The sequence below is a fragment of the Limulus polyphemus genome, unplaced genomic scaffold (assembly GCF_000517525.1).
Source record: "Limulus polyphemus unplaced genomic scaffold, Limulus_polyphemus-2.1.2 Scaffold1852, whole genome shotgun sequence".
Lineage (NCBI taxonomy): Eukaryota > Metazoa > Arthropoda > Merostomata > Xiphosura > Limulidae > Limulus > Limulus polyphemus.
The window spans coordinates 32,675-46,429 of record NW_013667462.1 but is presented as its reverse complement, the minus strand read 5'-3'; the positions used below and the strand labels follow the sequence as shown (position 1 = coordinate 46,429).

The window sequence follows — 13,755 nt, the reverse complement described above, 5'->3', positions numbered from 1 at the left end:
CCACTTACTATTACTTTTTTTCAGTCCTTGAATAGTGGGCAGGTACCAGAGGATTGGAAGTTAGTTAATGTCTCCTATTTTCAAGGGAGGTGATAAAATTGTTTCAGTAATTATAGGCCCATTAGTCTTACATCAGTTGTGGGAACAGTTTAGGAAAGTCTGATGAAAGATGCCTAAAGCCTTTTAATAAAGTTTAGAATTTTATTGGATAGTCAACATGATTTCCCTAAGGGAAAATCTTGTTTTATAAATCTTTTGACATTCTTTGAAAAGGTTACTGCTAATGCAGATGAGTGTAAGAGTGTAGATTTGGTGTATTTGGATTTTCAAAAAATATTTGATAAGGTACCGCATAAAAGGTTTGTTAAAAAAATTATCTCTATAGATGTAGATGAGGGTAAGGGTGTAGATTTGGTGTTTCTGGATCAGTCTCTTAAACAATTAATTGTACAGGTCACTGGTTAGGCAACATTTGGAATATTGTGTTCAGTCTTGGGCTCCTTACCTAAGAAAAACATTGAACTGTTGGAAAGGGTTCAGAGGACGGTTACTAGAATGGTGCCTGGGATGGAGGGGTTGTCATATGAGGGTAGGCTGAAATCTCTCAAATTGTTTTCTTTTCAAAAAAGAAAAATTAGGGGGGGCTGATTAAGGTGTTTAAGATTGTAAAGGGAATTGATAGTGTTGATGCATCATCTTTTTTTATACTTAACAGTGAGAATAGTAGAACTAGGGGACACAACTATAAGTTTTGTCAGGGTAGGAGCCATCTTCAGCTGAGACAATTTTATTTTTCTAACAGGCGGTTGGCCTTTGGAATTAATTGCCTTTGGATGTTGTGGATACAGTAAATTTAAGTGAGTTTAAAATAAAGCTTGGTAAATATATAAATAAGGGATGGCTTTAAGATTCTTTTAAATTAGGTTATTAATAGTTTAGTTTAGAGGATGGGAGAGCCAAGGTGGACCAATAGGTCCCATGTTGTCCCAGAACATTGTGTTATGTTATATTATATAACCTTAAGAAGTATGACATTAAACACATGCAAATTTGGAATTTTGCACTTCCCTGAAGAAAAGTATTTCCTTCAGACTTCTACAAGTTTACACATTGAAGTTTCAAATAAATTATGAAACATTAAGGCATGTGTCTTTCTGCTTTTTATTATCATTAAGTACGGTAGTACTTAATAGTAGGGATCATGATGAAACAGAATGGCATCTATAAAAATTGCTCATTTAAAACCACCTTTAAAATGTCTGAATGTTAACAATGATTATATCACAGTATTGACTGAGGAAAACTAAAGCTTATTGTAATTAAACGCCACCTAAATCATTATATATGTGTTTATGGAATGTATCAGAATTTCATTATTTCAATAAATTTTCATTGAAGGGACTTTTCCAGACAAGTATATATTGAAAATAATTGAACCTTATCGCTCTAATTATTTAATTAATTTTTGTAGCATTAAAACTTTCTATATTACTATAGCTAGCTAGGCTACATATATATCGATCCCTACTTGTCTTTATACAACTTAAAAATTTTTGTTATACTTGTGTATCTACAAATAATACTGACACTGGAAGGGTTGTTCGTCTATAAATGTGACTGTGAAAGTACTAAAAGCTCACTTCAGATTTAATATTTATCTACTTGCATATACACACAAATCTGTTATATAGACAACAAGCTGACAGGGAATATCTAAACTTAATTGAAACAATGTAAGTTTAACAGCAATCATATATATTTCAAAGTAATAACTTGAACATAAACTTTATCTCAAAATTTTGACAGCATTTTTAAGATCCTTTCACTGACAAAAACTAATTACCTAAAATATGCAGTTTAACATGGTAGTTTGAATTGTTTTAGGTTTAACAGCTTTGAATTAATAAGATCTAAAATCTGCTAATATTGCATCTTTGCTTGTGGTTTCATTTTTATTGAGGATTTCGACAACAGTATGAATGTTTTCGGCGATAAGAAAACCAGGTTTGTGAAATATACTCTGATTGTAATCTTGTTGTAAGAGCCTTGTTTCTTTTTCTTATCAAAAATAGATTGAGTTTCTCTACATGCACATTACTTTTGGTCTTATTCTAGATAAACATACTGAAAACAGTTTTCTTTGGAAGCAAATTCTTGGCACCTAAAATCTGTGTAGTATATCTCTGATTTTCATTTTTTAGTATTGTCTAACATCAAGTTAATGTGTTGTAGGACAAAACCTTTGGTACCTAGAGTCACCAGGAGAAAGAATCAGAAAGAAAGATGGTCAATCAGTAAGGTACTTTAAGTTTTCTGTTTATGTAATATTTAAGTGTTCTTCAGCATTAAATGGTGTAAAATTAAACTTTTTGGACATTTTACAGCAAATAACATAAATCTCAGTGTCACATAGAGTTTACTCCACAGTTGTATTCCATCAGTTTGTTAGTATGTATGATTGTATAATATAAACTTCGGCATTAATTCTTTAGTGAAATGTTTTGGCAGAAGTTATAAGTAAGTTTTGGCATTAATCATTTATGGGGGTGTTTAGTGATAAAAAAACTCATTTTATATCTTCTTGTTTACAGATATAAAATGTAAAAACTTAGAAAATGTACCGTTAACATATGTTTGTTTTTTTACAGATGTAAATACAAGTTTGGTATTAGTTTGTTAAAAATAGTTTACAATAACTGGTACTAATTTTAAATTTCTTTACATATATAAGATATGACATGTGGTTAATACACAATACTTACTGAAATCAGTTAATCTTTCTCGGATTATTGTCACTCATATCCCTTGATTTTCTTCTTTCCAATAATACAAATACTTAACCAAATTGCAGTAAAACTTAGCACAATCTGACTGAACAGTATCTGGAATAGTATTCAAGACAATGAATTTAACAGTAAAATATAATAAATAAGGGATGGAGTCAACAAAATATTTTCCTGTCGCTGCAGTAAACCTGATTTCTTGTCATAGAAGAAAATTGCCGTAAATTTCAAACAAATATAACTTTGCACTAAAACATTTTTATGAACACAAAAACATTTAAAAGAAACTATAAAATATGTCCAGTTTTGTGGTTTGTTTCTAAATCTCCCACTAAATTCCTTTGTTCTTCTTTGCAGGAGATACATCTAATCACTTTCTGTGAATTATCTATTATGTCACATTATTCACTCAGCATTAATGTAAATAATTATAATTTGCTTTATTTAATAAGGTTTAGACTGTCTGCAGTTAATTTCAAACCCGATTTTTATTAGAAGTTTTTTAAATCACATGCTGTGAGATCATAAATGGAAGTCATTAGTAGTTATTCCTTCCATTTCATGACCTCGCAGCATGTGAAGTTAAAAAAAGGCTTGTTATACCGTATTTGCCCGAATATAATGCACACTTTTTTTTTCCCTCCAAATACCTCCCGAAAAATTGACTGCACATTATATTTGCACACATTCAATTTTGTTAGGTATTTTACTAGAAGCTGCCATCAAAAATTATCAAAGCATCATTAATGTTTTAAAAGAAATGTTGCATATCCAATGCAATGGATGGGATGGATGATGACATGCAGTGGGAATCAGAAGAGGATGAAGCAAAGGTTCATTGAAGCAAATCCAATGAATCTGATTGTAGAGAGAATTCTAGCAATGATGAAGATTTATGTAACGATGAATTATTAGCTTAGTTTATTAACACGTAAAAAAAATTTCAATCAAAGATTTCCAGAAATGTTTAATACATCGATAATTGTTTTCTGTACGTGTAAAAAAAAATTTTCATCATTGTAACCTTTCAAAACTGGATGTACATTATATACGGTCTAATACGGTAATCAGTATTGATAGCGAGAGAGAAACTAGACTTGGTTATTTGTATTTTCAAAGGATAATCATTTATTGACAAATAAAAACCTATGATTTGAGAAAGGAAGAGTAGATCTAAAACAAATGAGACTCCTCTGAGCTGAGCAGAAATGTAAATTTTAACACTTTTAAATTTTCCATGCAAAATTATACTAAATAAATATGTTAGAAAATGAAAAAAATATTGGTCGTAAAATAATTTTGAATAGGATGTGTTGAAATAAAGTTAAATTTTGAAATTTGTTAAGCATGTGTCTACTAAACACCAAAAAGATGGCCACTGGTAATATGGTTAACTTGTGATTGTTAACAGAAGTAAAAGGTTAAATTGACCATTAGTTTGCAAAAGGGCGGTCACTGAAAATAGTTCATTTTTTGCCATCGTTTACATGTAAATATGTGCATTTTATTTGCAAATTTAAGTGCTAAAATATTTCAGAAATAGTATATAAAATTTGGCATTAATTATCTAAAATAAATGTTTTCTGATAAACTTACCACTTGCCATCTGTTTGTAGAGATAATTTATTAACCTCAACACAATATGAACTTTTAACTACCAATTTTACTTTAGTTTGTTAAGGTAAGTTAAGAATGTAGAGAGATATCGTTTATCGATAGCTTACTACGTTCCCCATTAGATTATGGAGGTAAGTTATGAAACCTACCACTTCAGTTTGTAAAAGTAACTTTGAATTTTGACAGATAATGTTTACTGATAAATTACTACATTTCCCATTCTACTATAGAGGTAAAAATAAGGATATTTCTAACCCTAATGTACTGTATAAATATGACAAACCACCTTTACTATGAATTTGTAAAAGTAAGTTATGGACTTACACTTGTAAGATTTACTGGTAAATCAATGCCATTGCTTTGTAGAGGTAAGGTAGAATGTTGGCATATAAAGTATACTTATAATAACTTTCCCTGTTTTTCGACAGTTTTTGGGAGTAAATTAATGAATTCAGTATTGGGGTATTGTAGAGTTCTCACTGAAATTAGTATGCTTATCCATTTGTTGGCTTATGGTTACGATATGAAATGTGAAATTACACGAAACGTAGGTTTTTCCATTGTTTTAACTGAAAAAGGCTCTCTTTATTTAATTGCTTACATTGATACAATGCAAGATTTGCAATAGCCACTTAGAAACTATTTATGTAACCTTTTCCAGACCAGAAAGGTGTCATTGATATTTCTCAGTTTTGTTTCTTTGTAATAGTAGCAGTGTTTTACCAAAATGTATGAAACTAACAAATAGTATCTGGTTTCAGCTTAACAAAATTTTTATAATTTGATTTAGTTTTTCTGTCTTTTTTTTTTATGTTGTGAAATTTCCAAAATTTTGTAGTGGAACTGTTTTAAAAAAACATTAAGAAATACTTCCCGTTGTCATCATGTATATATATATATGATATGAACTGACTGGATATATAATTACTTCTTTTGATATTTTTTTCTGATTACAGTAGTCAGTACTTCTAGCTATAAATTTAAAAAACTACAAAAGCTGACAGATTTATTAGTGACGTAGAACCTGATCTTTCGAAATAGCATCATGTCAAACTAGGTTACAATATTTTGCTAACAGTTTTCTTGGTTGAAATTAATTTATATCTAATGAATATATTTTGTTTTCAATAAAATAGTATGTTATTTTACTTATGTGCATTGTTTTTGAATATGATAAACTTAATAATATAAAATGCCTTTAAGGATTTGAGTAATCAGAAGGTTTAACGAATACATACCATACTGTGATGCTTATAGATGAAAACTTCTGTAGCTTTCAAGCAAATAGTTTAACACAAAGACGTTTTGGGATTGAAAAGAACATCTAAAGAAATTACAAAAAATTACCAGATCTATAGTTTGTCTCTAAGAATCTTCTTATTATGTTCTATTGTCCTTTTATGCAAGAGTTTAATTTAGTAACTTTTTCATGAAACCGTAAATTACTTCTCTCAACCACTTGATTTACTTTATGTCAATATAAGTAACTTATAATCTGCTTTTTCCAATGGTGTTTAAATTTTGCCTGATGCTACTTTCAAGGCTTAGCTTCGTTAGAAGTCGTTCAGATCAAAAACTTTGAGATAATAAAAGGATGTCAAAGAAAGGTTGTGGTAATAAAACCAGTAAAAGTGAAGGAAAATCACGTTTCAACAATTCTAAAATATTTTTAAGTTAAAAAAACTGTTGAAATACTTGAATTATTATTTTTACTTAAATTTTAAATGTTTTACGCATGTGTGTCGTCAATGCCTGAAAGGTGTTCTGTGGTTTATAATTTGGTTAAAGGTAAAAGTATAAAATTAACTAATATTCCTATGTTTATTTACACAGATAAAAGTACACAGGGCATTTGTTTTAAGAATTCGTATCTTTCTATTTGTTTTTCAGAGGTCCATGTAACATTAGTTTCTAGTGGGTTGTTAAGTTTTTAATGAAAAGGTTGACATTAACAGAAATGAAATATAAAACATGGTGTCGGTGTTACAAAATAAATTAATGTAAAATCCACACGGCCCGGCATGGCCAGGTGGTTAGGGCACTCGACTCGTAATCTGCGGGTTACAGGTTTGAATCCCCATCACACCAAACATGCTCGCCCTATCAGCTGTGGGGGCATTATAATGTGACCGTCAATCCCACTATTCATTGCTAAAAGAGTAGCCCAAGAGTTGGCAGTGGGTGGTGATGACTAGTTACCTTCCCTCTAGTCTTACACTGCTAAATTAGGTTCGGCTGGCGCAGATAGCCCTCGTGTAGCTTTGCACAAAATTCATATCAAACCTAACAAACAAAACCCACAGTTTTGTCTTTGATTTGCTACTGATAATATTTTGTTTTAAAATCAGTTTTTTTTCTCTGTATTTGTATCCTACTTATATGTAGTTCAACAATACTCATTCTGTAGGAATGTAGATGAGAAAGAAAAACCAACCAGTGTTTTACCTGCCGATCCTCTAATAGATGTTCAACAGTATCTTAAACAGAAACATTTAAAAGAGAAGACAAAGAAAATGTCGACAAAGGTATGTAGGTGCAGGAAATATTTTTAAAGTTGTAAATAAAACAGTGTACTCTATAACTTTTTATGTAATCAAACTGAACACTTGCATGTTTTTTCTTTTTTTACTTGGGTATCAGTATCTAAGTTTCTGGAAATGAAATGATGATGCAAGATTACAATGTTTTGAGAATTCTAGTAATAATATACTAAAAATTGTGACATTTTTAATTATTTTACAAAGTTTAATTATTAGGTTATTTCAATACAAATCAAAGGATTGAAGTCCTGATGTGTATTAAACTTTAATACATTGTTTCACATGAGAATTGCAATGCTTCCAAAGTAAGTTTACGATCCAAAATGAAATATTCTATTAGAAATACAATAAAATAAATAAAACATTTTGATATGAGGATTCTATTGCAATTCTTAGATATTTGAGGAAATGTGTTTAAGCATTAAATAGATTTTAGTAAATAAGAGAACATTAAACTACTTTATGGATTGAAATATGGTTTCTCCACACATACAGTTAGATGTACTTGTTCAGTTCTTGTACACTGTGTGGTTCAGCTGATTGGAGATAAACCGTATTTGTGAAACTAACTTCAAACTAGATGAAGTTATTATTCATGGTACACTTTTCTTTAGAAATATTTACAAAATAGAGTAATCACAGTATTACAGAAATAATTAATTGTGAAACTACTTTAAAGTGTTTAATTTTATTGTAAAAAACATTCATAACAGTGATGTGTTCCCAATAGAAGAACTATTTGATATGCATCATTTTCGTGACTTTTCCAAATTCAAAACTTTCTGTTTAAGCTTTCATATTACTTTGTAGTAATAACCTTTTTTTTTTGGTCATTTCTACTACTACTGCTTGAAAAACTTGTGTATATTTATGTTTGTATTTTTTATGCTTATTAATCTTATTTCGAAGGATAAGCTTGCTTGTCTTCAGATATTAGTCAGATTTATTCTGTCATACACAGTCGATGGAAGACAAGTTATTATTAGCTTCTTTTCTCACTTCTGTATTTGTATACATTTTATTCAATTTAAGAAAAATATTTAAATCTATAGGCTTGATTTGTAGAAATTCTTAGTGGTATTTTTAAACCATATCAGATAAAGAAATCATATTTAGTTTACTTACTCCTAAAATATTTTTCACTAAGGAAGACTGGCTGTTTTTTTAAGGTTCTATATCCTTGTTGATAAAAAAGCTAATTTTAAATACAATAGCTATACTATAATTCATTACTTATGACTTTATCAGCTCTGAACAGTATTTTATAATATCTCACTATCAACTTGATAGTAAATACTGTGAGTAGATATCACTATCTCTCCCACTGCTTCTGTCACCTTGCGAGATAATCTTTTTAAACTGGCGAATCATATGATAAGGTTGGTTGTCGTAGTTAGTAGCCTAAATGATCATCTATGTCTAATTATTAATTAGTAAAATTTTTATCAATTAGGTACAAATCACAAACTAGTTTTTATCCTACATTTTGGCTGCTAATCTGCTGTGTCTTCTGGTAAGTTTTGACAAGGACAATGTTATGTATTTGTAGTGGCCATTATTTAATTCTGGGTCTTCTTGATGGTGTGTATGTGTTACCCAGTAAACTTGGATCTTCCCTCATTAGAAGTTGAATTATTTAACTATATAGATGTTTTCGAAAGGTTATCCAAGTTTTGCCGACTTCTATGCTAGGTTGACGTCCACCTAACTGATAACACACTTTTTGTGGAAAGCCCTGTCAGTCCTTTCTCCTGTGACCCATGAACATACAAGATCCATACCTTTTTAATGATCCGCAGGTGTTTTGCTAATTCCTATACTCTACTTGGTTTAGATCAAATGCCTCCAAAATTTATCAATAACTTGTGTATAGGAAGCTTCAGCTTGATTTAATTTCCTTCTTAAATCCCAGTGCTCATTTTTTCTTGTCACTTTTTATATGGAAGTTAACTTTGATAAAATGCTTTGTTCAGGAAACATGTTTTATAAGATCGTCTCTAAGAATAATGGAAGCAATGATAACTGTATAGGTAGTCAGTTAAAATATTTAGTCATTTTTTTCCTATCTACTTTTTTTTTTTATGGAACTTGGCTTTTTATAATTGCTCTTTTTCCTTTAAGTTATTGTCGTATCGTGCTTGAGTTTAGTGCTCCAAACTGCAAAGTGTCTGCAGTTTCTGTTATCTTTGCATGTATCAATGATTGTACTAGGACTACATTACTGCCCTAATAGTTTTTGATTAATTTATTTTTTCTTAACCTGTAAATGGTTTTTGTTTCCTTCTAAGTTCTGGAGTTTTTTGTTGTTTTTTTTTAAGAAATTGCTTACAAGTTTCATGTGCCTATACTTAGATGTTCTACATGAAAAGGTGTGTTTAAGTTTTCAATCCATTTGTCTTACTTGTAATGTTTTTCTCCCCACATCAGTAGGCATAAATTTCTTGTCCTGGTACAAGACCTGCTTGCTGGGTAACTTATTGAGTGGGTTTCTCTGGGATTTTTAACATTATGATCATGTAAAAAGATAGAAAACTTGGAAACTCTGGTTATCCTTATTTTTAATTAATTGGGCTTGCCTGCTGCTGTAAATGAAATGATATTCTGAGAAGTTTTGCTGGAGCTTAAGATTGAATATAATCCTAAAGAGGGTAGTTAGTTGGTCACATTTACCTAAGTAGTTCTTTCAGCTTATGACTGATTTCTCTGTCAAAGATCAATAGGAAACATGACCAATTCACAGAGTGCGCAATTTTCATATACTATCATGTGCTGTTATCACAGAAAAACAACCGTGTCCACTGTCTTTATTTGATTTATTCACACTCTGCATACAAATTCTTCCACTTTCCTCGTTAACTTACATAGGATGACTTCAGTTTTATTTTAATAATAAAAAGCTCTTTTGTCATGCTTGTCATAAATTATTTCCTCATGTTTTCAGTTTTTGTACAACCTTTACAAGTAGTTTGGGCATTCTGTTCTATAACATTTGTTCTTTTCAGACATAATCTTTAGTGTTCATTGTAGTTCACACACTATTATTATCAATAAGAACTTCTGACTCAAAGTTTGTTAATTATGGAACGTTTCATTTTGTTTGGAAAATCTTTCATAATGGATAACAAAAATTGGGGAAATGCTGGACTAACCCTTTACTTTTTTCTGTGTCTGCACAACATTTACAACTACTTTCGGCTCTGAATTGATTTAGCCTTTAAGCCTACAATACTTACATGAAGGGAATTTGAGTCCTTGAAACTAATATTATCTATTTTACCAGTTAATTTCTACAAAAAATGATGTTTTTCTTGTCCTGATATGTTAGATTTCTTTGTGTGAGGTAGAATTTGTACCACAGCAGGAACACTCTTTACTTAACCAGAAATATATATATATTCAAAGTAAATGCTAAGGCAAACTCATACTTGTACATGAATATTTTTAATTAGGATTTAGCATCATCAACTTACAGACAATTGTAATTTTCCTCTGGAAAAAAACGATTAATAGAATGTCTTTGAGGGATATATGCACCTTATAACTGTAGTATGTAGTGAATAGTTGAAAAATATCTTCATAACACACTCAATATAATTCGAGTTCAGTCCTTGTTTTGTTTTTCCTTCCAGTTCCTTAGTAGGGGATGGTGCTTCTGTTCCTATAGCCCCCACCAGTGGCACAGTGGTATGTCTGCGTAATTACACTGCTAGAAACTGAGTTTTGATACCCGTGGTGGGCAGAGCACAGATAGCCCATTGTGTAGCTTTGTGCTTAATAAGAAACAAACAAACTGTTCCTACATTTTTACTATGTAGCTTGATGGGTTGTCATAGGACGGATAAGAGTCGTATTTTGTGCACGAACGAGTTATTTCTATGTCCACAAATAAAGGAGAGACATTGACATTTTACTGTTTGTAGCATATGTCTCCTCTTTTGATAAATCTTTGGACAGTCGTTTGTCCAAATTTGTTTGTTTGTTGTACACACATATTGTTTTTTTAAAATGTTTCAGAATATAGTTAATCTTCATTTATGCTATTTAAATTCTATTTCTCACAATCAGAAAGTGAAAGTACAGTCTCTTGATGAACATTTCTCTCTTCAACTTAGTATCTTAGTCTTTATAATGATGGCCAGGGAAATAAGCAGTGGACAGTATATAATACTACATCTAGTCTAGTATTATGTACAGATACTTGTAAAGTAGGAGAGAAATTTCTTGACCTTATTCATTGTTCAGGAAAAAGTGAAATAATCCAAAAGAATCGTGGAAGTAATGAATACTAATTAGGTAGTCATTTGAAGTATTTAACAAATTAATCATTGTTTTCTAAATATACATCTTACTTTGTGGTTAATAATTTTATTAGCATGTTGTGTATCCAAATGTAAATATACAAATATTTTATTAGCATGTTGTGTATCCAAATGTAAATATACATATATTTTATTAGCATGTTGTGTATCCAAATGTAAATATACATATATTTATTAGCATGTTGTGTATCCAAGTGTAAATATACATATATTTTATTAGCATGTTGTGTATCCAAATGTAAATATACATATTTTATTAGCATGTTGTGTATCCAACTGTAAATATACATATATTTTATTAGCATGTTGTGTATCCAAGTGTAAATATACAAATATTTTATTAGCATGTTGTGTATCCAAATGTAAGTATACATATGGGAATTTTGTTTTACCATTAATTTAAACTGTAGTTTTCGGTGATAAAAATGTTTTGACGGTGCTCTGTTATACCTTAGCAGCAGAGCAGTAACACAAATGGAAAGAAACATAAACAAGGAAAAGGTAGAAGGAAAAAACATCTTCAACCTTCGGACGTATCAGTGGAGCAGCTTCGTGCAGAAAGACTACAGAGAGAAAAAGAAGAAAGAGAACGAACAGAAAAATTGCTGAGAGGGTTGCACAAAACTTCCAGAGAGGAAAGTGGAGATAACTTAGTTGATCCGGAAAATTCTAGATATTACAATATGCAGTTTCATCCTGAATTAGCAAGACAGTCAAAACATAAACTTTTTAAAAGTCCTTCACAGAGGTAAACTTCAGGCCGTGTTAAAAATAAAACACCAACATAAAATCTTGTTCTAATTTTTGTTTTGTGATGATGTGCTTGTAAAAAATATTCACTATTTATAGGTCAGATTTGTAAACTTTCTAAACTGTTGTTTAGGAGCAAATCTTCATTTATAGTACACTTATTTTCTTTTTCTCAAAGAAGTGAAAGGCTGGAATAAATGTTATCATCAGTTCATGTTAAATTTGTGTACTAACGTCTGTAGTTGAACAATTGTAGTGTTATTAGACTTTATTGTTCTTGTTGAAAACCAATAAAATATATTTCATCCTAAAGAGATCTAACTCTGAATATCCTTACTAAACAAATGCAAAAAAACTTTTTATTTAATTATTAGTTCATAGAGGTTTTTTGTTCAGTATCGTAATACTTGGTACTTTTAAGTGTTTTGTTTTCTTCAGTTATGCATTTAGATGACTTTGGTCTGCATTTCACTGTGGCACAAACAAGAAACAGGATGTAGGCAATCTAGATAAGGTCGTGAGAAACTACAAAATATGAAAAACAACACATAAAGTTAGTCCTTTATTTATTAAGACAATTGTGAGTATGCAAATTAGCTAGTCACATGACAACCACAGCTGACATAAAGTTACAGTAGAACATTATGTATTGGAACTACATTTGGACAGCCCATTATGATGCAAAATATTCATACACTGAGATCATAAAGATTGTTTAGATATGAGGTTTAGAATTTCAAAAAGATTGGGACATCCCTTGTACATAATGGCATTGAAAAATGAAGCAGATAACCAACAAATACTTGGCAACTACGAAAATGTTCTCTGAGTAAGAAAACCTAGATTTAAAGTTAACGTGATTAATACAATTGACAAAAGAGTGGTCATAGAGTCTGTTTCTTGTTTTAATATTTGGTTATGCCCTCTCTGGCCTTAATAACTGCCTAAATGTAGACAGGGTTGAGTTCATGATGACACATGCAGATTAGGGCTTCCTGTAATTCCAACGTTCCTCTCAGTTTCTTTTCTGGCTCTTTGTTACCCAATACAACAGTTTTAGATAGAGTTGAAATCTGGGATGTTGCCTTACCAATGTAGTGTTTTGTTCCTCCCCCTTCGAAGATAATCATTCACTTGAAGCAAGATATAAAACCTAAGATGTTTTTTAAATACATATAGAGTAAAATGAGTTTGAATCCCCGTCCCACCAAACATGCTCGACCTTTCAGCTATGGGAGCATTATAATATGACGGTCAATCCCACTATTCGATGGTAAAAGTGTAGCCCAAGAGTTGGCAGTGGGTGATGTTGACTAGCTGCCTTACCTCTAGTCTTCCACTGCTAAATTAGGGATGGCTAGTGCAGATAGCCCTCTTGTAGCTTTACGCAAAATTCAGAAAACAAACAAAATATTTCACATCTACTGCATATTCTGCATGAATATTGCTAACCTTTTTAGCCCTGTGGTAAGAAGCAGAGTCATCCTAAAACGTTCACTGGTCAGCTTCACCAAAGTGATCTCGAACTGTTGTCTTTAACTGGGACATTAAGATTTTGACTTACTTGTCGACATTGACAATGTATTACACAAAATGCAGGTGCCCAACACCCTAGCTAGAGATGCATCCCCATATCATCTGACAGCCCAGCATGGCCATGTGGTTAGGGTGCTCGACTCGCAATCTGAGGGTCGCAGGTTCGAATCCCAGTCACACCAAACATGCTCGCCCTTTCAGCCATGGGGG

General features: G+C 31.2%; 1 protein-coding gene across 3 annotated transcripts in view; it reads left to right on the top strand.

Moving 5' to 3' along the window:
• Positions 1-12,323, top strand: part of LOC106465160 (leukocyte receptor cluster member 1 homolog) — a 32,007-nt gene extending 19,684 nt beyond the window's left edge. For 2 of the 3 annotated variants that reach the window (XM_013925360.2, XM_013925361.2), the window contains exons 6-8: positions 2,233-2,299; positions 6,808-6,925; positions 11,715-12,323. In XM_013925360.2, the coding sequence (XP_013780814.1) occupies positions 2,233-2,299; positions 6,808-6,925; positions 11,715-12,011 (482 nt within the window). In that variant the 3' untranslated portion in view covers positions 12,012-12,323. The remainder of the gene's footprint in view (positions 1-2,232; positions 2,300-6,807; positions 6,926-11,714) is intronic. The other variant, XM_013925362.2, reaches the window with a different exon arrangement.
• The last annotated feature ends 1,432 nt before the right edge of the window (positions 12,324-13,755 follow it).